Here is a 26699-nt window from a genome sequence, read left to right on the forward strand (position 1 = left end):
AAATTTTAAATGAAGAGACAGGGTGATTTGAATCTTCATCAACACCATTATCCATAGCTTAGGCAACCTAAATCAAACTCAAGTGCAGACATCGAGGACTAACTTGATTAGAAGCTGATGTACAAAAATCAATGAAAGTATCCCCAAAAAAGAAATGTTGATAGCTCACGCTCGTCATGTTGTTCATTACTTTTCATATTATGTCTGATTCAAGCAGATTTCTTTGATGAGAAAGACAACTATGTCACCAGTTAATAGTGCTGTTCTGATCTGATTGTTTTATTGAGCAGGAGTCTCCAAAAACACATGTAGCTCCCTCAGCTTGCTTCTTTTAATAAAGATCACATTTTGATCATGCTTTTTAAATTGTGCCTTTTTTTATTACTAGTACCTTGTTCTTGTAAGTGCTTATTCAGTTTATATTTGTACTGTTGATAACTATGTTGATTGACGACAAATGATCTATCATGGTGTCAGAGAAATTTGTGTGCGCGTAAGCTAAAAAAAAACTCTTAGCATTTGTCCGGTCATCTGAATTATTCTTTTATCGTTGCTTTTAGTCCTTGTGTGTACCCTGTGTTTTTGTAGAAGACTGGTTTCGGAGGTTGATGTGGTAATTATACTGCCTGTGGTTTTTTAAGTGATGCCTGTGATCCTGGTAACGTATAAATCATATCCTTACGTCTCATGTTGCGTATGGATTATCAATTAAATCGATGTTGATATAAAAGGTATGTATAGTGATGTGAGTTTTTTGTGTATTGTTTTGTGAAATGAAAAAAATAACGATTGTCTTTCATTTTTCAATTTCATTAGCAAGTGCTTGTTAAAGAGAATTTGTAACATTTACAAGCAAACGGTTGTAAACGTTATTACAGAGGATAGTTAAGGCAATGTGTATTACAACAACTGTTCAGCAAATACATTTAAGGTGGTATGGGAGACTAAATTAGAAATTATAGAATTTGTTCATACTTTGCCAAAACGTAATATCTATTGATATATGTTCAAAAATATAATTAAAATGATAGGTCACCGCGCATTTTCTAAAGTTACGGGTTGTGACAAAATGACACATTTTGTATGGATTATTCAGGAAAAAACATTATGTAATTATAAGCTAAACTAAATGATAGAATTGTGAAATAAAATACGAGAAGATAGCTTTTAGAAAATACTTTTTGAATATCAAAAGAAGAGATAGGGTCACCGTGCGTTTTTTCAAGCTAGAATACAAAATAGCAAAATTCCATGTAGATTTCTTCAGAAAATGCACTATTTTAGAGTTACCTCTCCTTAAGATGCCAATTTAAAAAAAAACATGAAAAATCAAGCATTGATAATTTACACTTATAAATCTTTTAATATTTTAAAGTTATAATCTTACAAATTTGTTCTTTTAAATGCAAATTCACATTTGTTAACTGCATTCCTTCATCAATTTTTTTTGCTAATTTGTATTGTATTTTGTCGACCATGGACAAGTGCAATAGTTTGGACGTTATGTTCCCGCGATAATCTAAACAGTTATTGTGCTATAGTAATTTTTGTATTCTTGTCTTTCATTTTTGCTTAATTGCTTTGTCTATATGCCATTTTGTTTTTCTTTGTTGACATATTTGTTTGTTTAAAAAGTGATTACGATAACAGTACAATGTTGCCTGCTGTACCACTATTTTTGACTTTTTTACCTTTAATGTCTGTTTGTTTTGTTAACCTTTTTTTTTTCAATATAATGGACTTGTGCAACTGTCATACAAGTATGAGATTTAGCTTGTTTTGCAACCAGGTTTAATCCACCATTCTATACATACGGAAATGCATATAAATGTCAGCAATATGACAGTTGTTTCCATTCGTTGTCTGATTATATAGTTATCAAAGGTACCAGGATTATAATATAAATTTTACGGACGCCATCACAAGTTGGTTGACCGTTATGGAATAACCGTTTCACCAATGATATCGGATATGTTCCTTACGTCGTAACTACAATCCCCTTCCCTTTCATGAATGTGACTTACCGAATTAGACTATTTACCGGATTTGTAATCACATAAGCAACACGACGGGTGCCACATGTGGAGCAGGATCTGCTTACCCTTCCGGAGCACCTGAGATCACCCCTAGTTTTTGGTGGGGTTCGTGTTGTTTATTCTTTAGTTTTCTATGTTGTGTCATGTGTTTTTCTGTTTTTCTGTTTGTCTTTTTCATTTTTAGCCATGGCGTTGTCAGTTTGTTTTAGATTTATGAGTTTGACTGTCCATTTGGTATCTTTCGTCCCTCTTTTAGTACGCAAGACGCGAGTTTCGTCTAAATAAGACTCATCAGTGACGCTCATATCAAAATATTTATAAAGCCAAAGTTGAAGAGCATTAAGGACTCAAAATTCCAAAAAAGTTGTGCCAAATACGGCTTTGGTAATCTATGCCTGGGATAAGAAAATCCTCTGAGCTTTTAATTTTTCAATTTAATAATAGACTTTCCGTTTTTAATTTTCCTTGGAGTTCGGTATTTTTGTTTTTGTACTTTTAAAATCTTAACTTTCATCGTTAAACTAATTTGCTTACCCGACTTTTGTAGAGATTCATGATACACTTTGATACCCATTGGTGAATTTAGACCTAGTACGGTTTTTTGGAAGTGTTTTCCTGTATATTTATGAGCCATACGAATATCTTCTCCCGCCCAGTCTGTCCAAAAAATATTATCCTCAAATACAGCCATAGAAAATGGATGGGATATCTGTTCATTATTATGTAATACGGTACGGATTCGGGAACCATCTAAATCAGCAGACATAATAGTATGTAGTTTAGCATCAATCCATAAAATTCTACTATCAATGTAATCTGTAAAATAATTACCAAGAAAAATTTATAGTGATTAAGATGATAACACAATGTTGACTGCTGTACCCCTATTTTTGACATTTTTACTCTTTGAGTATGTTTGTTTTGCGTTCACGCATCGTTGACAATGTAATGGAATTTGATGCGACTGTCATACAAGTGAGAGGTTTGGCTAGCTATAAAACCAGGTTCAATCCACCATTTTCTACATTAGAAAATGACTGTACCAAGTCAGGAATATGACAGTTGTTATCCATTCGTTTGATGTGTTTGGACTTTTGATTTTTGATTTTCCTTTTTGAATTTTCCTCGGAGTTCAGTATTTTTGTGTTTTTACTTTTTATGGGTAATATTAAGTGACATCCAGGGATATATGCGAGTGAAATAGATTAATCGGCATTTATAACAAATACAATCATACGCATATATATTTAAAAACAGAGTTATTGATTTAACAAAATGTATGTAGCATTATCCTACCTCTTATACATTTCCAGTAAAAAAAGCTTAACAGTTACCGCGTGGAGAAAGTGTATATTTCATATGGGTTAGTAGGCGGGGCTTATTTCAATACACCATATTGCTATTTGGAAATCTGTTCCGCTTGAACCGGTTATCTGTTCCGCTTGAACTGTTGACGCCATACAGCAACTACTTTTCCATTTTTGCGTATGATATTTTCTGTTATGACGTTCATTTTTTACGGGAACTTTTGTGAGGTCTAGTTATGGCAGACAAATAGCGATAAGGTGTATTCATGGTAAGTAGTGGTATAACGTCCTTCTATAAAAACAACACGGCGTTGAGCAAAACTCTGAAAGGTTTCTACGATCGAAGACATAGATAATAGACGATTGAAACAAATTCAGTAAAACACTTTTAAAGCTTTCAAATTGTTATCCTGACATTGGAAATAAACTCATCATAGAAACCAGGACAAAAAAATATATTTACGCCAGACGCGCGTTTCGTCTACAAAAGACTTATCAGTGACGCTCGAATCAAAAAATGTGTAAAAGGCCAAATAGAGTACGAAGTTGAAGAGCATTCAGGACCAAAAATTCCTAATAGTTTTGCCAAATACAGCTAAAGTAAAATTGAGAATGGAAATGGGGAATGTGTCAAAGAGACAACAACCCGACCAAATAAAAAACAACAGCAGAGGGTCACCAACAGGTCTTCAATGTAGCGAGAAACTCCTGCACCCGGAGGCGTCCCACACTGGCCCCTAAACAAATATATGCTAGTCCAGTGATAATGAACGCCATACTAATTTCCAAATTGTACACAAGAAACTAAAATTAAAATAATACAAGACTAACAAAGGCCAGAGGCTCCTGACTTGGGACAGGCGCAAAAATGCGGCGGGGTAATCTATTCCTGAAGTAGAAAAGCCATAGTTTTTCAAAAATTCAAAGTTTTGTTTACAGTTACAGCAGATTCCAGCGAGTATGAAGCTACAGGTAGATTCCTTGGTTAGCTTCCTTGCTAGCTCAACCATGAAATCATTATTAGGTAAGGTACACAAGCCTTTGGGTGGAGTCAATGGTTGAACAGAGAACCAATCAGAGCTAGTGACATAATATAAACATTGTAAAACTAGTTTTACAAGTCAGTTTAAAAAAATAAGTTTTCAATCTAAATTTAAAATTTATTGATAAGTATAAGCAAATTCACAAGCATGTTGTAGGTGTGTTTGATTTGCCAATTTTATTTCAATCAATTACTCAGTTCATTTATAAATACAGTTATGTGAATGTACTTTAAAATGGTACAATCACGGCGTAAATATCTTTCTGTTGCCTTTGAATTAGGAATTTGTCAAACTGCAATAGTATAAAAACAGCAAAGATAATGAATAAGAGATGGGCCATTTTGTACATATACAAAGGGGAAACTTCGAGCAAGCATTACTATTATAGTTTTTTTGCATTTTTAAAGTTAAACGGGATTTTGTTGCAAATAAACCAAGATTTTTGTAGAAAATCCACAGATATGTTTGTTATAAAATTTAAAGCATAAATTACTCACTTGATTTTCTATGATGTGCTAGCGTTTATAGTTTACAACAAATCCTAAACAACCTTTTGAATTAAACTTAAAAAATCGCGCTAAGTCACGAAAGTCGAGCGCACCCTAGAAGGTGTACTTGAATTGGTCCATATTGATATTTGTTTAAACCAATATCTAAATTTATAAACTTGTCTTAAGGAAATCATTGCTAGCACTGCTTATAATAATCCTCCATCTATCAGGTACCAAATTGCCAAATTTGAAAGTACAAGGAGAAATGCTATGGATTTTCTATAGAATTTCTATTTGTTTAGCATTGAATCAACACTAAATATTATCATCCTTGAACAAAACATAAACCATAACTCCGCTTCTAATTTATAGTAATACTAAGAATTTTTTAATTCAATCAAAGACTATAAGAAATAAAATTTAATTTGCAAAGTTGTTTACATGTAGGTAAACCTGTTTGTATGAAACATACATATTATAAACACGCCATTGATATGAGTGTTTTCATTGGATGATGAATTGGTGATATGCTCCTCCAAATTTTAAGGTAATAATCCTTTCATGGTTGAGCTAGCAAGGAAGCTAACCAAAGAATGTACCTGTAGCTTCATACTCGTTGGAATCTGCTGTAATTTATAATTATGAATATATCAATGATAACCTAAGTCAACACAGAAGTGCTGACTACTGGGCTAGTGATACCCTCGGGGAAATAAATCTCCACCAGCAGTGGCATCGACCAAGTGTTTGCAAATAAACTCATCATAGATACCAGGACAAAAAAAAATATTTACACCAGACGCGCGTTTCGTCTACAAAAGACTCATCAGTGACGCTCGAAGCAGGTTCTTTATTCTTAATCACTTTGCTATGCCACTAGTCTAAACACAACATTTTAGTAGATTCTTAGTAAAGTCGGTACACAGTGTGATAGTGAGTGACATAATACGATATACCTGTATATGGAGTCAGTAAATTCCATATTGGAATTGAGGTTCACTCACTCCATACATATGGAATTTATTGACCACTTATATATCGTATTAGGTCACTGGCACACTATCTTATATTTACATTTACAATTAATGCATGATATAATGCAACCGTTACAATTTGTACTTAAGTTTCAGAGATATCAGCCAAAAACTGCATTTTCCCCTTATGTTTCATTTTTAGCCATGTCTGTCATGTTGGTCATCGGACACATGTTTTAAACTAATAACCTTAATGGTGATTTTGTTAAGTTTACTCTGTCGTTTCAGGAGAAAACTTTTGTAATACCAGTGAGAGGTTTAGCTAGCTGTAAAACCAGGTTTAATTCACCATTTCTACATTAGAAAATGCCTGTACCAAGTCAGGAATATGACAGTTGTTATCCATTCATTTGATGTGTTTCAGCTTTTTATTTTGCCATTTGATTAGGGTTTCTGTTCTGAATTTTCCTCGGAGTTCAGTATTTTTTTTGTAGAAATTGAAACAAAACACATTATATTCCAAAGGTCAAAGTTTGGGAGGGAAAACGAAATTTCTTTTGTTTGTTTGCAATGGCTTTAAATATTTTCCTTAAATAAATGCGTTAAATTGCTCTGTTATCTTCGTAAACCTGACCAACAATATTAACATCATTTATACACAAAAGTAATCACTCGTCTGAATTTTCTCGTTCAAAATGATGTGCAAATATTGGCTAATTGATTGGTGTCTATAAAATGTTTTTCGGATGTTGTCTTTTGAAGTTGTCTCGCACAAAATACACATGTATTATTTTTTCCGACTTGAGGTTGGTACCGATTAAAAGTTTAAACCTGCTGCATTTGTTTTGCACCTGTCCTTAGTCAGGAACCTGACTTTTAGTTGTTGTCGTTTGTTGATGTGGTTCATGAGTATTTCTTGTTTTTATATATAGATTAGACCGTTTGTTTTCATGTTTAAATGGTTTTACATAAGTCATTATTTGCTTTTCGGTTTAATGGTTTACTTTAACAAATTGTGACTTGGATGAATAGTTGTCTCACCGGCACTCATACCACGTCTTCTTATATCTACGGATAAAGTTGTTTTGATTCATATCTTTTATCAGAAAGTTGCAGAAGGTAACTGCCTCTTCAACCTCTCTGTGATTCGATCACAAAATGTTCAAATCGACATTAATACGGGGAAAACACATATTTCAACTCATACAAATAAAATATCTGGCCCAAAAAACTAACACGAAATCAATTTAATTATTTCGGGATTTTTTTTGTCGTCGATACAAAACACTAAATAGGTTTTGTGTTTTAATCGAATGAAAATTCCGACTGAAACTAAACAAAACGACGATTATTGAATAATGTTACTATATAGTTTTAAATTAAAGTTGTTACACAGTCAAGGCAATTTTGTGTAAACCTGATCAGTAGCTATGTAACAACTATTGTGCAAGCAGGTATACACGTATTATTTACTCACCAATAGTTATAGCGTTAGGCCATACGACATCATTTGTAATTATTTTTCTGTTTGATCCATCCATACCGATTCTTTCTATCTTTGGGTCTTTTCCCCAGTCCGTCATGTAAAAATATCTATGATTATAGATTTATATTCAAAATAAACCGCAAAATCAATTTCTACTCTATTTGTTTAGACACATAAAGGACAAATAGTTTAAAATTAAATAAAATTAAAAAAAATCAAATAAATTTATATCATAGTGTACAAAAACTAAACTTTCGGAAGACAAATGCCAAAAAGGGAACAACTGTAGGATACAAAGTGACTCCCAGTGAATAACAGTCATCTTCAGCTGAAGTTTAACTATCATACATAGCTGATTGGAGCCTATTTGAATTGAAACGAAACATGTTTTTTTATCCCTACTCAAAGAGGTACATATTTACAACGTACCCATGTATTGGATCTAAAGCGATTCCTCTTGGTTTATCTAGATCATTATCAATAATGGTTGCTTTTTTATCGCCTTCGAGATTGGATACTTGAATAGTATTTAGTCCAGTGTCTGTCCAGTACAAATGATCATGGATCCAATCTATAGCAATACCATCAGGTGCGTCTATATCCTCATTTACAATTACTTGTTTCTTGCTCATAATACCATTCTTTATTTCAGATCTGCAAATATTTGAATAAAGCTGTAAATGTTTTCTTACAATCTGTAGGTCTGTAAGATTTGATTTACAGTAAGGTAGTGTCTCCCTAAATTTGAGATACACCATGCTTAATAACAAAATAATTGAATTGTCTTTCAACCTCGTTGATTATAATGACCATTTAAAGTTTCTCACATATATTAAAATTCCATTTGTACATGCTGTTTTGTCAATCTTCATTCCATTTATCATTTTGTGATGTATAATGCATATTTTGTTATGTTTTTCATCATTAGACATAAAAAAAAAGAAGATGTGGTACGATTGCCAATTATACAATTCTTTACATATACAAGATGACACAGAAATTAACAGGATCTAATAGAGCTTTGATTTGAAATTGTTCTTATAGTCTGCTACTTTTTTTTTATAACCATCATATTCTACTTATCAGCTCGTTAAGGAGTTAAAATCTAACAAAACAGAAGTGTCTTCCTAAATTAGAATACACCATGCTAAATAAAAAAAAATAGTCATTCACCCTCGGTGATTTATCAATATGCATGGTCTTTTAAAGCTTCTCACATACATGTATAAAGATGTCATTTTTATACGTTGTTTTGTCAATTTAAACTGCATAAAACATTGTGTGATGTATAATGATATCAGTTTTGTTATGTTTTCACCAATAGAACTTTCAACATTTTTATTATATGTCTATAAATTTTCTGCTTTCTCATTGGATAAAACCGTAGAAAATCCTCTTTGATAAAACAGTATATTTACCGCTGCAAAAATCATAAAAGTTTATATAAGATTTGAAACAGCGTCCATGTACCGAAATATAGATATGCTCAGACATTCCAAGGTCATTCCGTTAAATTTTGGTGTATTTTTTTCTCTTCTTCTTTTTTTCTTTTTTTTGGTAAACTTTATAAAACATTTCATCTTTTGCAGATGATATATTTAGTATTAAAGTAGGGAGCAATTTTAAAAGTATCTTGAACAAAAACTTGAAATTTGAGGATAAAGAGTCATATAATAAAACCATTGTTGACTTATTATTTCAGTTGATACAATGATTAATCGACCCACGAAATATGACACATTGGCCGTTTGCCTCTGTGAATATCATATCTTAGTGTTGATAAATCTTTGTATCGACCTAATCAAAAGTCAATTATTGTATATTAATTGACTGCATACATTTTTGTTACTATGATTTAGTTTTTATCAGTCCTTTATTATGAAGATATAGCATACAGGTCATATATCTTTAAACTTCTTCCGTACCTACATGTATTTTAAAAAAACAAAATATGTCTAAGCTTTGAAATCAACAGATTATTTTACTTATGTTCACATGGGTGCTTGATGGAGTTCGCAATTACAAAAAACTTCAACCAATTGACGATTATTCTTAATAACGCAAGTATACATTTTAGAACTGTTCACTTTCTTTTTTTAATCCGAATACATTTACCGTCATCGATTGTACAGTTGTCGAATAACTCATTCAAACATTGTTTTTTTAGAATTTAGAAAATACTTAATCTTGACACGTCATTACATTATCAAAAGAAAATGATCACCAATAAATACCTAGCTATTTGTTGTATTGACACCTCGGACCAATATACATATTTATCTTTGTAAAAATCAACAGAAACAGCGCTGGATAGTCCATCCACCAACGTTTCTTGGAACCAAGTACCAACTTCAAACTTTCTAATATCGTTTCTATTTGCGAACAGTAACCACGGTCTTGGACCTATAAAATACATATTTCATGATTATATTTCATTAACACATGGTATAGATATAGGAAGATGTGGTATGAGTGCCAAATCTCCATCCAAGTCACAATTTATAAAAGTAAACCATTATAGGTCAAGGTAGGGTCTTCAACACGGAGCCTAATATTTTAGAACTAAAAGAATATCAAGAGAAAATCAGTACCGGTAGTCACTGGTAGACAATCTGTAACTATCGAAAACTAATCACTTAAGTATGTGCTGTGTGGTTGAAATGAATAAAAGATTATTTGATCCTTTGAAAACATTTGATATATTGTTCTTAAACTAAGGTTTAATCTACCTCTTGATAATCTGACATTGCAAGATTTTTCCGTTTTTGTGTATTAAAGATGACATATTTCAGAATAATAAGAAATACAATTTCAAGGATGCTTTACTAACGTACTTTTCTTATTGTTTTACATCGCATAGAAACTAATAAATAGTCATCAGATTAATGGGAAGATGCAAATAGTTACGTTACGTTTTTTTAGATGTCTATTTCCTTTATATTCCTATGCGTTTTGACGTGTGTTTTTGTAGCAGTTCAATGTTTCTATTGCTCCGTTTTGTTTCCTCTTAAAGTTGTTTGTTGTGTTTCCCTCAGTTTATTTTGGGACTCGGATTTGTTTCAATTAAATCAATTTATGACTATTGGATAGCGGTATACAACTATTACCTTTATTTGTTTGGAATTTAATTCCGTTATATTGTATATCTGTGAAAAGTAACATCACAAAAATACTGACCTCAGAGGAAAATCAAATCGGAAAGTCCATAATCACATAGCAAAATCAAATGACAAAACACATCACAAAACGAATAGACAACATCTGTCATATTCCTGACTTGGTACAGGCATTTCCAAATGTAGAAAATAATATATGTTTACACATTTACACGTTAATGAATTATTTCTGTTTGGGGTTGTACATTTAACTTTGTAAATAAAACGGAATTGAAAATACTTTCATATAAGTAGGGAATTAAGCTAGATTTAAAACAAGGAATCACTATTGTTTGCGGAAAAATGCTTGTTCCAAGTTAGAAGTATGATAGTTGTGTTTGATTCTTTCTGTTGATTGATGAGTCGAGTGTTTAATTTTTTGACTATCCTTATTTCAATTTTTCAATTTGATATTTATGCTTATACTTTTTGATATTGTACTATGGTAAATTTGTGTATTCTTGTCTTTAATATTTGCTAATATGCTTAATTTATATGCCAATTTTTTGTGTTTCTTTGTTACATATTTGTTTCTTTTAGTGATTAAGTCTTAGATTATAACACCATGTTGACTGCTGTACACTTATTTTTGATATTTTTACCTATTATGTCTGTTTGTTTTGCTCGTACATCGTTGTCAATATAATGGAATTTGATGCGACTATCATAGAAGTGAGAGGTTTATCTAGCTATAAAACTAGGGTTAATCCACTATTTTCTACATGAAAAAAATGTCTGTACCACGTCAGGAATATGATAGTTGTTATACATTCGTTTGATGTGTTAGTGCTTTTGATTTTGCCTATCACTATGGACTTTCCGTTTTGAATTTTCCTCGGGGATCAGTATTTTTGTGACTTTACTTTTTACTATCTTCTTTATCAGCGGTGTAGATAATGAGTTAGAATAACATATTCAAAGGAAAATAATTTGTCAACATCATTTTAATTTGTTGTATTCCCTAAAAAAATCAAGCCTTCTTTCTGTTGCTGTATGCTAATACAACTAGCTTTGATAGTTTATTAAGATCTTAACGTTTGGTGCTGCTTTTTTCAAAATGTTTGGCCTTACGGTGGCCATTAATGTACATTTTTTAAGGTTATTCCAGAAATTCATGTTGTTCAAAAGAAAAATACTATCAATGGGTAGGTTCAGCTAATTGTGGAAATTCTTCCCGAGGACTACCTAACCATAGCTCACGTATCGACGTGATTTAAACGAAATATTGAGTCTTAAATTTGTAGTTCGTATAATTATGTATTGTGCTAAAACTTCAGATGAGATTCTTATTGACAAAGAATAAGAGGAGTTATATTTAGACCCTCAATCGTTTTAGCCTCATACATACCCGATGGAAGTTATCACAGAAACATTTGTAATACACACGGATGTACAATATACAAAGGGGTATTTTTAAAACTGAAATGCAATTCGTTAGACAAAAAAAAAACAAGTTTAATGACAAAACGTTGAAAGGATTTTTTTTAAAATGTTCACAATATTTTATGAGCTGTATATTAATTCATATCGGGTAACAAATGATTATTTGTTTGTTCGCTGTTGACTCTTACCATTCACTTTACATGTTGTTGCACCAGCTACATCACCAAATACGACGCTCGTATTATAGCCTTCAATACATTCACATTCATAAGTTCCCTGTGTATCAATACATAACTGTGAACAAATGGGAGCACTGCTAACTGTACATTCGTCAATGTCTGGAAAGATATGATAAAAACAATGATCCAAATATTTCATTATTATTCTGAAATAAAATTACAAAAGACAGTGACACAAAACTTTTTTTTGGAATATGATGATGTCATTTATTCCGTATTGAGAACATTTTAGTAGGTTTTTCTATATAAATGGGATTTTAAATTAAAAAAAAAGCATATTAACCTGCGGAAAAGAATTTTCACCGCGCAAAATGTCGCTTGCTTTTACGTGCATAATTTTGGTAAAAAAACGTTTGATGTACAATTGGTTTTGGTAAATAATTGCCATTAAATACATTTCTCTCGGAATATGGAATAAAACAATAACTGTCATTTGGTTTGGTAAATATGTGACTTAATTGACTTTTGAAAAACTGATATTCACTTCGGCCGTTGGCCTCAGTGAATATCAGTTTTTCAAAAGTCAACAAAACTACATATTTACCTATTCAAAAGACAGTAATTGTAAAATATTGACCTTGTATGGAATTTTAACAAAACGTTGATAAATAGACAAAGCATGCATGCTATTCCAAGCTTATTATCAGTGACAACAATCAATCAGCTTGAATCTGATTAGAATACTTTTTTTTAGTGAAATAAAATCAATATTTTTTTTTGTATACATCAACTTCATAATAAATTTTCTGAAACACTAATAAATAAATAGCATCTAAAATCGACTGGAAGCGAATTTTCCGAACACTACCGATTTGAGCCCACTTGTTGTTTGAGTATGGATATGCCTGACTTATTTAGACTTTTTGGATTATGTTAAAAATAAAAATTACTGTTTAAGTCTTAACTAAATATTAAACTATATATCCACCATTTCAATGAAAGAAGTGTACTTACTAACACATCTGGTCTTTTCTTCTAGTTTGTATCCATTTCTACATGAACAAAGATCTTTTGATTCACCATTTTCATTACAAATATGATCACATCCCCCATTATTTATCGTACATGGATAAGCTGTGCCTAAAAAAATGCTTGTATGTTTCAAAGATAGTTGGGCATAAAATATATTCCAGCTAAATATAAAAAACGGGTGAAAGATACCAATGGAAAAGTCAACTAATACACCAAAAATAAACTGACAACGCCATGGCTAAAAATAAAAAAAACCCAGAAAAACAGAAAAAAAATGGTACACAAGAAACAATATAGAAAACTAAAGACTGAGCAACACGAACTCCACCAAAAACTGAGGGTGATCCAGGTGCTCCGGAGGCAGATCCTGCTTACATGTGGCACCCGTCGTGTTGGTAATATCATTACAAATCCGGTAAATAGTCTAATTCGGTAGATCACATTCGTGAAAATGAAAAGGTATTGCAGTAACGACGCAAGATACATATCCAATATCATCTGTGAAACAGTTATTCCATAACGGTCAACCAACTCGTGATGGCGTCCTTAAATTCACAAAGGGATGATTTCAACTTCACCATTTGGAAATCTTGGTTTAATAGCAACCTTCTATCAAGAAAATCATGATAGGAAATACAATCGTCGGAAAATCGTATCAATAGGGAGATATATACTCCATTTGCAGGCGCTGCTGGAATGTTGCTAAAATATAAATATAAGAAGTTAATAAGGGTCATAAATGGTATTTGCACGAAAAAAAGCTGAAGTACAAAATCATTTCTCGGTTCACAATAAAGACTTGTACGGTACATGTTGTTCTATTTACAAATGTAGGGGCAAACAATAGAACACATAAACTGGCAATTACAGTACTTGTATCTAATTAATCTAATACAACCCTATGTATGTCGATGGATAACTTATTCAGTTGCAACTGTTTTATAATAATTAGTGCTATAAAGTTTGGTAGTTTTATATTAAAAAAATATAAACTTAAATATGTGCTGCGTTCGAAAAGCTTTTTTTGATCAATTTTCACCAGGGAAGCTCACAAAATTTTAAAAGCCAGAATTTTTTTGTTTTGAACAAGGTATGTAACCAAAGAGGACATAAAAAAGAATAGCCAATATAAGATAATGTTAACTATGATGGAGAGAGATTTTTTTTCTTAAATCTATTAACTGATTTCAAGAAATGTATGTTATTAATGTTCGCGGCGAAGCATTGGCATCATTTAAAACATACACACATTTGCATTTTTTTCTCCTATAAGAAATCACCTGACAATTTTAAAGTCCAAAACAATTGGAAGAACTCAACATGTTTGCCCTTGTCAGATTTTCTGTATTTATGACGATCAGCAAAATGATAGACAAAACTACACGGGCCGGCCGAGCGGACACATTTTTAAAACAAGATTGTTGGCCAGGTGAGCCGAAAATATAGTTTAGAAAATCATTTGTTCTGAAAATAACTTTTGTAAAATCCATGAAACATACGACAATAATCATGATATTTCTATCTTTTGTAATAAAAAGAGTCTACTACAGGTGATGTAGTGATACGTTTAGACATCTCATGTTTGTAGATATTTCTTTTAACTGATTAAGGAAGTTTGCTGCTCAGTTCAAAGTAAATAGGGGATTAATTGAGGAATCAAATAAGCAAAAAAGATATAGTTGTCAATGTGCTTGTTTTCGGAATATTATCCATTGTAATTTTGGCGGGAAAATGTTCTCTCTTGATTTTTCATTGCATAATCATTGACCAGACGCAATGATAGCATTCCAAGTAGGAAGATTAAAAAAAAATGTATATTTATTTTGCATTGTCTATTTGATTTGATTAGGATGTATAGTATAAACACTTACTACAATTTGACTCATCTGAACTATCTTCACAGTCTTGAAGACCATCACATTTTGATGTGTTTGCTATACATTGATTACTATCACACAGAAACTGGTCACCACCACATGTGTGTGTACCTAGAATTTAAATACAGTCTCACTTCAGATGATGTGGTTTGTAAATTTATATTACATGCTTTACTTGAAACTTGAACAAGCTGATATTGTGAATACCTTATGATTTTTTAACAGTTGAATATTAAAAGCTGTTCATCATTGTATTCAGAATAGACAAGGATCTAATCAACTATATATCAATGTAAGGCCTAAACCCATGAACAAATCCTACTTCGTTTAGTATGGTATTATGGGGACCGGCATGACAAAATGAAAAACAATTCTAACGAGAAACTATTTTTCCTAAAATCCTTTAAATTTGAGTTTGGCATTAGAAGCTTGAGTTTAGTCCTGATAAAATCAAATACCGCAAAGTTCCACTGCATATGATCACATTTGAAACTATGTAAATTGCATAAAACACACGCGGCCAAATGATTATCAAAGGTATCAGGTACTGGACTGGTGATACCCACCTGGCAGTGACATCTACTCAGTGGTTGTAAATAGTTATCAAAGGTACCAAGCTTATAAATTGATACGCCAGACGCGAAGTTCATCTACATTAGACTCATAAGTGACGTTCAAATCAAAATAGTTAGGAATCAAAACAAGCATAAAGTTGAAGAGCATTGAGGACCTAAAATTTCAAAAAACAATTACCAAATACGGAGTTCATTTATTTTATTTTCAGAACCATTATCCAATCTTTTCACACATATTATGTAGCATTGATTCCTTTATCTTGCATTAAATTTATATTTCAAAGATTCGATTAAGTCCTATTTTAATTAAGATCGTTTTGAGTTTCATATTCGTCATTCGATGTAATTTTTAAGGATTTTACAATAAACAAAAAATAGGAATATATTGTTAAGCCTAGGATGTCAGGAAATTTGACGATGAAAGCTATTTCTTGTCAACTGACAACATATTAAGAATTCCACTGATGTCCTAATGTAAAATACAAACATAAGGTAAAACCGCAATTCAATAGTCATAAATCGTTTTAAATGAAAAAAAAACCTGATCACAAACCAAAACTGAAGGAATAAACTGTGCGTCATACAAATGTATCAACGCCACAAAAAGGCACATACAGAATGTTACGGATTAAATAGGAACTAGTCTACAGGCGCGCCAACCCTTTCCTAACATGGTACAGAAGTTTAACAGTACAACATAAGAACAAACTATAAAAACCAGTTAAAAGGGCCATATGTGCTTTTAATTTAAAAATTCATTCATACATTTTTGTATAATTCACTAATAGTAGTAAATTGTGTATCCTACAAGAATCACCAATAGTTCACTTTTCATCTGATACATCACTTATTAAAATATAGGTACATATACATCCCCACTATCCAAAGACACTTATTACAAATCTAACAGTAATCGAAGTTACTGACAGCCAGTTCAAAGCCAAAAACAACGAAAAAGAATAATCATTTAATACTAAAATATCAATCAGTTTATATAAAACATCTAATGGATTTAATGTAAAGACGTCATTAACAGTCATAGAAAAACATGATCTAGTACATGCCGATGACAGATACAGGTATCGACAGATTGTAGAGCCATGCATGTATATATGCCCTTATACGTACAGTTAACCTCATCAGACCCATCATAACAGTTTGCATCGCCATCACATCTCCACTTCGCAAGAATGCACTGCTCTTTTCTAAAACATTTCCATTCTGTCTCCTTACAGTAGTTTTTTGCAGGCACTGTTTCACAGCTTTCTTCATCACTGTGGTCATCACAATCGTTATCTCCATCGCATCGCCATTTAATGTCTATACACTTTCCATTTGTACATTTAAACTGTTCGGCACGGCATGTTGATGCTGAAATGTCAAGTTTATTGTTTGGGAATCGCATTTGGAATGTATTTCATTTTTTTTTTATTTTTGTGTTATTTTCACATTTCCTGAGAGGTGTGAGAAAACTATTTCTCCTCATTACTGAAATATCTGTTATAAGCGAATGAATTGGCGAACTTTAATTATGACGTTAAATTTTCTTGATTTCTTCCGAAACACCTAAAGTGACTGCATAAAAAGGCGATCATGCCCAATGAAGTCACAAATAACATCAACTAACCCTGAATAATTCAAAACTAAAAGTTATTTCTGACATTTTTAAAGTATAATGTCAAATATTTATATGATAATGTTCATTCATCTTGTTTATTCCCCTCCTTCAAATATTCAGTGTAAAAATATCATTTGATTTATCGAGGATATGGTCATAACTTTAGATAACAATTTCTGCAGAATAGATTACCTCAGCTGTTTTTGACAAATGTTTTCGAAATTTGGTGTCCTCAATTTTCTTCAACTGCGCACTTTATTTGGCCTTTTTTACTGTATGAAACGAGCGTCACTGACAAAATGCGTACCTGGCGTTCAAAATAGCAAGCTTAGAATTTAATATGAGTTCCATGGTTAAATTTCAGTGTGTGTTTGAATTGATGTCTCAGATTGAGATGAATGTTTTATATTCCCCCCCCCCCCCCCCAAAAAAAAAAGATTATAATTTAATACGCCAGACGCGCGTTTCGTCTACATAAGAATTATCAGTGACGCTCATGAAGAGTATTGAGGACCCAAAATTCCAAAAAGTTGTGCCAAATACGGCTTAGGTAATCTATTCCTGGGATAAGAAAATCCTTAGTTTTTTGAATAATTCAAAGTTTTGTAACAGGAAATTTATAAAAAAAAAATGACCAGATAATTGATATTCATGTCAACACCGAAGTGCTGACCACTAGGCTGGTGATACCAAATCTAGTTAGCATGTCAGGTTAACTCTGTATTACAAATGCAATATATATGAATGACATTCTCTCATATTATTCAGCAACTTAACAAAAATCAATTGCCTTATACTGTTTCTTATTGTTTGATTGAAATCGGCTGTAATTTTGAAATAGATCTCTCCCACATTACAAATTTTGATTCCTTACTCGGATTTGGTCATACTTTTGGTCTATTTGTATTCGTTCACTCATCAACGTTTTTATTAGGTTTTTGTTTTTACATTATTTTCTTCTAATGATGTTAGATACGTGTTATATATCATTATTTAAGGACGAAAAAGCGACTTGACTACCTAAGTTAGAGTTTTGTCATAGACCACACGACAGATGGTACTAGTCGAGCAGAAAATTCTTACCAATCTAGATCACTTTTGTGGGATTCGTATTGGTGTTTTGTTTTTGTTGGCTGACGTTTATCTAACTTTTTTTTGTGTTGTTTGTGTCTATTCGCCTGTTGTTTTTATTGCATCTAGCCATCTTCTCTCCAATGAATTACAGTCAAACAAAAAATAAATCAATATTATGTCAAAGCATGACGAATTAACCATTTGTCATAACACTTTGAATCTTGGGGTAAAAAACAGCTACGAAATGTAAAGTCATCTATGGTCATCTATACATTTACATAAATCCACATACTTACTACAGTTCTGTTCATCGCTTCCATCACCACAATCATCTTCACCATCGCACAACCATTTCTGTGTCAAACATTTGTCGTTAGAACACCTCATTTCATCTTTAGCACATGTTGGAGTTTCTGGTATATATTTAATAGCGAAATTGTAACAATATGCATTTTCTCAATAAAATGGACATGACATGCCATGTATTTCTCTGTTCTTAAAAATCTAATGTTATTTTCACTTTCTGTTAAGAATCAAAAACTTGTAAGTGTTGCTCTGCACCATTTGCAGTTTATTTAATATTCAGAGTTCTTACCTAATTACAATTTCATAATTTATTGATCAAATTAAAATGTTCAAGCTGACAGAAATTTTAACCATCTTCTGTAGAAAACCACTGTCAACTCATCCAAGTGTCAGGTGAAAAAATAAAGCCTACTTACAACTGAAAATTTTAATTCAATTTTACTGCAGGGCTGTTATAAACAAGTTTCTTAGATTCTTTAAATATTGTTATAGTAGAGAGTTATTTGAGTTGATATTGCTAAAAATGCAAACTAAGTTTTCCTACTATTTTTCCTATTACGAACATCAGTTTGAATTAAAGCGTGATATTTTCAGTAAAATAAATATAAAGTTACAATATGGTATAATAATAATCATGTGACATAATCTGACATACATTCCTAAAATTGATTGGACTGTTTTATCTCCATGTAACATATAAAACATATGTTAGCTAAAAGTATAAACCTTTTTTTAAATTGTTATTTGGATGGAGAGTTGTCTCATTGGCACTCACACCACATCTTCCTATATCTAACTAATTGCAATGGAGTATTTCATATTTTAATCTAATGACAGCTTAGAAGTATATATAGATCAAATATTATTAGAAGTAATCTAAAGCGTAAACTGTTCATAGTTTTGGCAATTTGAAAAATATATATGTTTTTAAATGTTTAGATATTCTAACACAAGTGTCATATTAACAAGGAAATGGAATTATTAAAATCTTACAGAATTGTAAGTATTCTTTATTTTATCACATTATATTTCGATAATCAAATGATTTGGTGTTCGTTTTCAGTTGCTTAAAATATTGTAGCAGATAAACAGTTTCATTTGATGAACAAATAATAATTTGATCAGAAGTTTGAATGAAGTATAAAAGAGGTAAAGAGCGACATTAACAGTTAATTCACAGATTTTTTTTATTGTAAATGTTGTGCTATTTATTGATCAATCGAAAACTGTTAACGAATATCGAAATTGAGTGGTGTTTTAAAGATTATCATTTATGTAATGGAATTTACTTGTTTAATCATTTTGTACATTTGTCGAACAGTAACTCCTCATCTCCAAAATGTTTTCAATTCTAATATAATATGACATGAATTTGTCTATGGTTGTTTGTTTATACAAATACAGATGTGAAAGAAATTGACTAAGTAAGATAGCTGTTATCACATAGATATACCGTTGAATGGCAATTCCGTTTGAGTCGATATAGTTCCGTGCAATGTTAACTAATTTTTAAAATTCATTTAAATAAAATATCATTTGTTGCATTAATAAGAGTTATACTCGATATCCAATGCATCCGGAACTCTAGAATAACAAAAAAAAATAAAATAAAAATAGGCTTTTGATTTTAATACGTATCCAGGTTTATAACAAAAATTACTCGTGCATATTATTGATTATTTTTTTAGTTTCTATGTTGTGTCATGTGTACTATTGTTTGTCTGTTTGTCTGTTTGTCTTTTTTATTTTTAGCCATGGCGTTGTCAGTTTATTTTCGATTTATGAGTTTGACTGTCCCTCTGGTATCTTTCGTCCCTCTTTTTGAACTTAATTTTACCACAGTTTTCATCATCGCCCTCCGTACAGTCCTTCGTTCCATCGCAACGCCAACTATTTGGTATGCATTGTCCATTATTACATCTAAATTCTTCTGGCTTGCATGTAATTTCTTGAAAATATTTTAATAATAGTTGATAACCGCAAATCATTAAATTGCATTAGATATTAAATTAAGTTGTATGCATTATCATTAACTGCATGACAGATGCCACTAACTACACTCGAAGTACTCGATGTTTTTGGAAATAATTCTTTATAAATATAAACAAGAAGATATGGTATGAGTTCCAATAAGACAAATCTCAATCCAAGTCAAAATGTATAAAAAGTTAACAATGATAGGTTTTAAGTACGACCGTCAACACGCTGCTTTGGCTCACATCTAACAACATCCGATAAAGGGCCCAAAAATGACTAGTGTAAAATAATTCAAACAGGAAACCAACGGTCTAATCTTTATACAAACGAGAAACGAAAAATACTTTGTTTAGCCTTTTTTTACATTTTTTTTTAATCGATCGTCACTGATGAGTCTTTTGTAGACGAAACGTGCGTCTGGAGTAGATATAAAATTTCAACACTGGTATTTATGATGAGTTTATTAAGAACCATATCAACAAACGGCTACCACTGAACAACAGACTCTTGATTTAGGATAGGTGCACAAAAAATGCAACGAAATAACACGTTCTAACAGACTCAAACCTTCACTCTAAATCGAGACAATAGTGTATCATTACAACATAATATAAAATTTGAATTTAAATACTTAACTAGCTGAAAAAGACATTTGAACAAAATTAGCTCCAAGCATAACTTGTATTAGTAAGCCTACATTGACAATACATAGTACTTTTAATATCACAGTTTATAAATATATTTGGCAAAACATTTTCACAAATGAAAGATTTGCCAAAATATGCATTTTGGTTTATTTTGTGACCAGCTTTTACATAATATTTTTTTTGCATTACAATTATATGGTAGAGGTGCCTAGGTATGCAAAGTGTTAGCACTTGTTGGACTAACGGAACGTCATTAGTCACACATTGATTGACTTTTTATCGACATGTTACAAATAAATGATTTGGCTATTGGCGTTTTTTGTAAATGTACAATCAGGATATATATAGTTTCAATCAATTTTATAACTGCGACATTGCTGAAATTCGAATTCTAGAGGATTGTTTTATAATAAATAATTCGTTGAATGTCATCTTAAACAAATTCATATAAAAAGACAACTTCAAATGTCAGTGTCTAGTCTGTTGTGATGAATTTATTTCTAATTATTTGAATCTACTTGAAAGAGTTTACCGTGAATGAAATACATTAAAGTTTATCATCAAAATATCTGTTAAAATATTGTTTCACTTAAATGAAGTTATGTTTAGTGGAAATATGGCTGGACAGAAATAAGGCCAGAAAGTCAGGTGGTGGGACAAGACGATTTATATTTTCCCACGAAACGCATTAAAAGTCTCCTTGTGATATAATCTGTTAGTGCTGAGGCGGAGTCTTGAAACACCAATCAATCATTAATCCCTGAGCTTTAAACAAAAAATGTCTGTTTGAAATCTAAAAGAAGGATATCAAGAGGCAAATATTAGCCGTAAAAAATAAAACCAAAAATCAAAGATACCACTATTACCAGAGCAAAAAGGTTGAACAGTCATTCAACAGTGAGTCCACAAAACACTACACCGAACTGTCACAAAGTGGAAAGGGATTGATATAAATTGCAAAACTTGTTCCCCGATCTACTTTAAATAAATATGTTTAAACAAAAACAAACAACCGAACTGTCAAAGCAAGAACTACCTAACAACCTGGAGTTCTCTCGTGTGTTTTGAGGGATGTTCAATCCAGAATATTGCGAAATTCTAGAAAAAAAGTGACTACTTAATATTGTGTATATATTGTGTCATCACTTAAATTCACGGGAATATTGCATTATTTAAAATACCTATTGTTTAAGTTTGTCCTTTTAATTTAATAACCACTACCTGAAAAACACGTCTAAACGATCTTAATTTAAACATGTTAAGAAAGTACGACATGTAACTATTTAAAACAAAAATACTACATGAGGAATGTACATTGCCACCTGATAAAGAATCATTATCAAAGTTCAATATTTAACAATGCCATTAGTATATTTACTTGAATTTTAATATTTGCAGTCTATCGAGGATTCGAAACTTACCATAGCACTTTAGTTCATCTTCATCCGTGCCGTCATCACAATCTCTTTCTCCGTCACATTTCCATTTTATAAGAATACACTGGCCAGAGTCACACCTGAACTCACCAGAAAGACATGTCTTCACTAAAACCAATCAAATATATTTTATTTCGTAAAAGTTTTATGGTAAGATTATGCAAGAAAGATTCATATAAGATCATTTTCAAACTCTACACAGTTAAATGTCAGTAAAACATAGTTTTGTTGGCTTCTATGATTGTTTTTTGGAAAAAAAAGGGGGTGTATTTCTAAAAAACATTTTTATTCAGATTTTTAAAACTTGTATTGGTATTTGTTGTTGCCAAATTTGATTGAAATCTGTTTTAGACATTTTAAAAATAAAAGAACTGTTGATTGACATGATGTAGTAATATTCAGTACAAATGAATCATCGAATTTCCTTATTAGGTTTTTAAATCAAAGTCTGGTATTTTTTAAACACTAATATTAATATTATGTTCATGAAAATCGATCATTAAACTGTGTGGTTTTAAAATTAATATACAAAAAACTACTGGCTTTCCTTTGCAATGAGCCGAATTGTTCTACCAATTGATCACTCTAAAAAATGTTTCTGGTATGCCGATTTTCTGATATAGAGACTTATGATCAGTACAAATAGAGAAAGAAAAGATGGATAATGTGAAAAGAAGGATATTTGAATCGTCAGGTTTTTTCCTTATAGAAACATGTCAATGAAGGTGAGCTATCAATTTGTAAGTCATCTCTAACATGCTGTTGTAAGCTAGACGTCTATGTAAGTACTAATGTAAACCCTTTTCAATTAAATGTAAAAACTGAATAACAATATCATTTGTTAGTATACATGTCTTAAAATTTATATACAATACAATAGACTGGCGTTATTTTAAAGTTGACTGGATGGAAAAAAATAATTTTATATATTAGAAAAATCTAGATACATGTATAATGGTTAAATTAATTCAAAACTTCAATTTTACAGACATTTTACTTTAAGTTTTACAGAACTTTATCGTTATAAACGGTATAAAAATGTGAATACATTCAAATTAAGGCAACAGCAGCTTACCGATGTTTAAATCTTGTAAATCGATTTGGAAGAAACAAATTGAATTATAAATCATCGCCAATTTGATGATTATGTTCATGGTCTCACTACCTTTTTGTCGTTAGAATTCCGGTTGTCATTTGTTGTATTGCCAAAGATTGCTTACAATCATAATACGGCAAAAATAAAGTAGTGCTTTTAATGTAATTTTGGAATTACTGAAGCAGTAGTTAAATATGATAGTCAAAATGGGTGTTAAATGCTTTTGATTTTTGATTTTTTTGTTTTTTAACGCCACTTTTGAGCACCGCTTTTGGGCTTTTTTGTGGCGGCCAGTTTATATTGGTTGGGGAAGCCAGAGTGCCCGGAGAAAACCATCGACCTTCGATAAGAAAACTGACAATCCATATAAGATTAGAGTCGAGTGCATCTGCATTGGCTAGTGATTTTGTACTATGTGTTAAATACAGAAAGAACCCATTATGAGAGAATTAAATGCTGCATCCTTCTTGACAGTTAAAATCTGTTTTTTACATACCAGTGCAATTTTGTTCGTCAGACTGATCACCATAACCACAGTCACTTTCACCATCACACATCCAATTAATTGCTATACATCTGCCAGTTTTCATACATTTGAATTGGTTTCTAGCGGGACAGTTAGTATCTGAAAATACAATTGCCAATTTTGTATTGTTTGATATAGTTTTCATGCAGTGTACTCTTCCATGAAATTTGATTTCCTAGCCATACAGTGTATGTTCCCTTGAATATGATTTCCTCGTCATGAAGTGTGTGGTCCCTTGAATTTGATTTCCCCGTCATGCAGTGTTTGATCCCTTGAATATGATTTCCTCGTCATGCAGTATTTGGTCCCCTGTATTTGATTTTTTAGGACCCCTTTTATAATATATTGTTTGACACCTTATGTCTGTTTTAAATAGCTGCATCGAAACTTGTTGGTAATATCAAAAGTAGTTGACATAAGAGTTGAAGTTAAGGTTAATGCTTAATTCCTTTCGTTCTTGTCGGCAAAAACAGGAGCTCATTTGATTCCCCATATGAATGCCGATTGATTGTGGAAAAACACACCATTCAAACGTAACAAATAACATAAGTTGTTTTTAAAAGAAAAAAAACATTTATCCGCTTCACAATTTAACTAATTTAAGTACTAGTAAACAATACTAAACACGACATTTAGTGTACATCAATATTTTTTAACTTTGATAACTTCACTTATTAAATTTACCAAAATTGTAATAATAATATTAATATAATACAACAAGAGATTTATCAACATATCTGATATGAATTAATACTAAGCTATTTGCCATCGCATTGAATATCAATACACTTTCTTTTCCACTACTGAATGAATCCGTTAACGCCATATTTTTCTTCAACGGAATATATTTAGTTTCTATAATAATTTTATACATGCATGGTTGTCTTACCTCTACCTGATGAAATAATATCTGACGACACCGAATTTACTGTGATGAGAAAAACAATCAAGATGGACGTGGAACACATTTTGAACATAAAATGACGAAATCTGCAGTCAATATATATATTTTCATCACATATAGAGGTATAGTTGGGGTTTCTGCAAAGGATGTTATAATTGTAAAAACAAAATCTAAACACCAAAGTTTAATGACACGCTTCATGTGCAATTGTTTATTTTTTTATTTCTTTCGGAAAATTATATTTTTTCAAACAAAAATCTACCAACAAAAATGACTTTACTTTCTTTCTCCTGTGTTTTATATAAAACTAAAACATTACAAAATGTATCATTAGAGGTTACGTACAATTGACATTTAACCATCTAAAGTGTTATCAACTTCAAAAGATTTGTCAATTTTTAATTTGAAATTTCCGTTTTCTACGTGATTGGGATGATAGTTTACGCCAATTATATCAATTATATTTGACATTACACCAATTTTACTAAATTTAAATTTAGAGTGGATTTGAATATTTCATGTGTATATTTTAAAAATATATCTATTAATTTAAGAGACACGAGTCAATATTATGAGTAATATTTTTTTCGAAAGGCAATAGGCATTATTTCCATTTAGATTCAAGATGTGTGAACAGACCACTGACAAGCACTATAACCAAAGTTAAGCATAATTATATACCAAACTTAAAAGTAGTTAAACCAAACATTAAACGTAATTATTCAAAACTTCTGTGTTTTTTTTCCAGGTATGTTCTTGGATTTTGCAAATATTTGTTTATTCAGTGATTTCACACATATTTGGTTTGTTCTGGGATTTTTAATATATCTGGTTTGTTCATGGATTTTTAACATATTTGGTATGTTCTGGGATTCGACATATATTTGGTATGTTCTGGGATTCTGCACATATTTGGTATGTTCTAGGATTTTTAATATATTTGGTTTGTTCTGGGATTTTTAACATATTTGGTATGTTCAGGGATTCTGCACATATTTGGTATGTTCTGGGATTCTGCACATATTTGGTTTCTTTCTTGGATTTTGCACATATTTGGTGTGTTCTGGATTTTTTGTGTTATCAAGGTGACGTTGAATAAAAATGTCCACAATTGATGAATAAGGATAGCTTAACTACAGCAATCGAAACATAACGGAATTTTTTCAAAACTTGGAAAGGAGTTTCTGTGAACTTTTCAAATTGAATGATACATACCAATATCTAGTTGCTAAACAAAGCGTTGAAATCATTTGCTGTTTTGTTTTCAATGTAAGCAGAATTTTATATTTCAAACATAATGTACTGTATGTGAGATCATATGAAAAGACAATAAAAAAGTAGCTTCTTAACTTCTAACATATAAAAGGTGGCTAATTAAATCAGTTTATCCAAAGATATATACAATGTTGTGGCAGAATTTTATATTGAAAGTATGTGACCAGCTAAGAAAATTAGGGGTTATGATACATTTATATTTTTGATAAATGTTTCATATAAGATATTGATAATTTTGTGAGTTTTTCGATTACATTTTGTACCGAAATATCACAATTTCTTCCAATTGTATCTATGAAATA

General features: G+C 31.3%; 1 protein-coding gene across 1 annotated transcript in view; it reads right to left on the minus strand.

The window, feature by feature from the left end:
- The window catches only part of LOC143082607 (uncharacterized), a 37546-nt gene extending 12348 nt beyond the window's left edge, over nucleotides 1–25198 (minus strand). The window contains exons 1-13 of the mRNA XM_076258370.1: nucleotides 25108–25198; nucleotides 24189–24317; nucleotides 22582–22704; nucleotides 20374–20484; nucleotides 18527–18643; nucleotides 16667–16909; nucleotides 14958–15074; nucleotides 13069–13194; nucleotides 12064–12213; nucleotides 9572–9740; nucleotides 7767–7991; nucleotides 7329–7444; nucleotides 2571–2852 (exon numbers count right to left, since the gene is read on the minus strand). Of these exons, the coding sequence (XP_076114485.1) occupies nucleotides 2571–2852; nucleotides 7329–7444; nucleotides 7767–7991; nucleotides 9572–9740; nucleotides 12064–12213; nucleotides 13069–13194; nucleotides 14958–15074; nucleotides 16667–16909; nucleotides 18527–18643; nucleotides 20374–20484; nucleotides 22582–22704; nucleotides 24189–24317; nucleotides 25108–25195 (1996 nt within the window). The 5' untranslated portion in view covers nucleotides 25196–25198. The remainder of the gene's footprint in view (nucleotides 1–2570; nucleotides 2853–7328; nucleotides 7445–7766; nucleotides 7992–9571; nucleotides 9741–12063; nucleotides 12214–13068; nucleotides 13195–14957; nucleotides 15075–16666; nucleotides 16910–18526; nucleotides 18644–20373; nucleotides 20485–22581; nucleotides 22705–24188; nucleotides 24318–25107) is intronic.
- Nucleotides 25199–26699: the final 1501 nt, after the last annotated feature.

Source organism: Mytilus galloprovincialis, chromosome 7 (assembly GCF_965363235.1).
Source record: "Mytilus galloprovincialis chromosome 7, xbMytGall1.hap1.1, whole genome shotgun sequence".
Taxonomy (NCBI): Eukaryota; Metazoa; Mollusca; class Bivalvia; order Mytilida; family Mytilidae; genus Mytilus; species Mytilus galloprovincialis.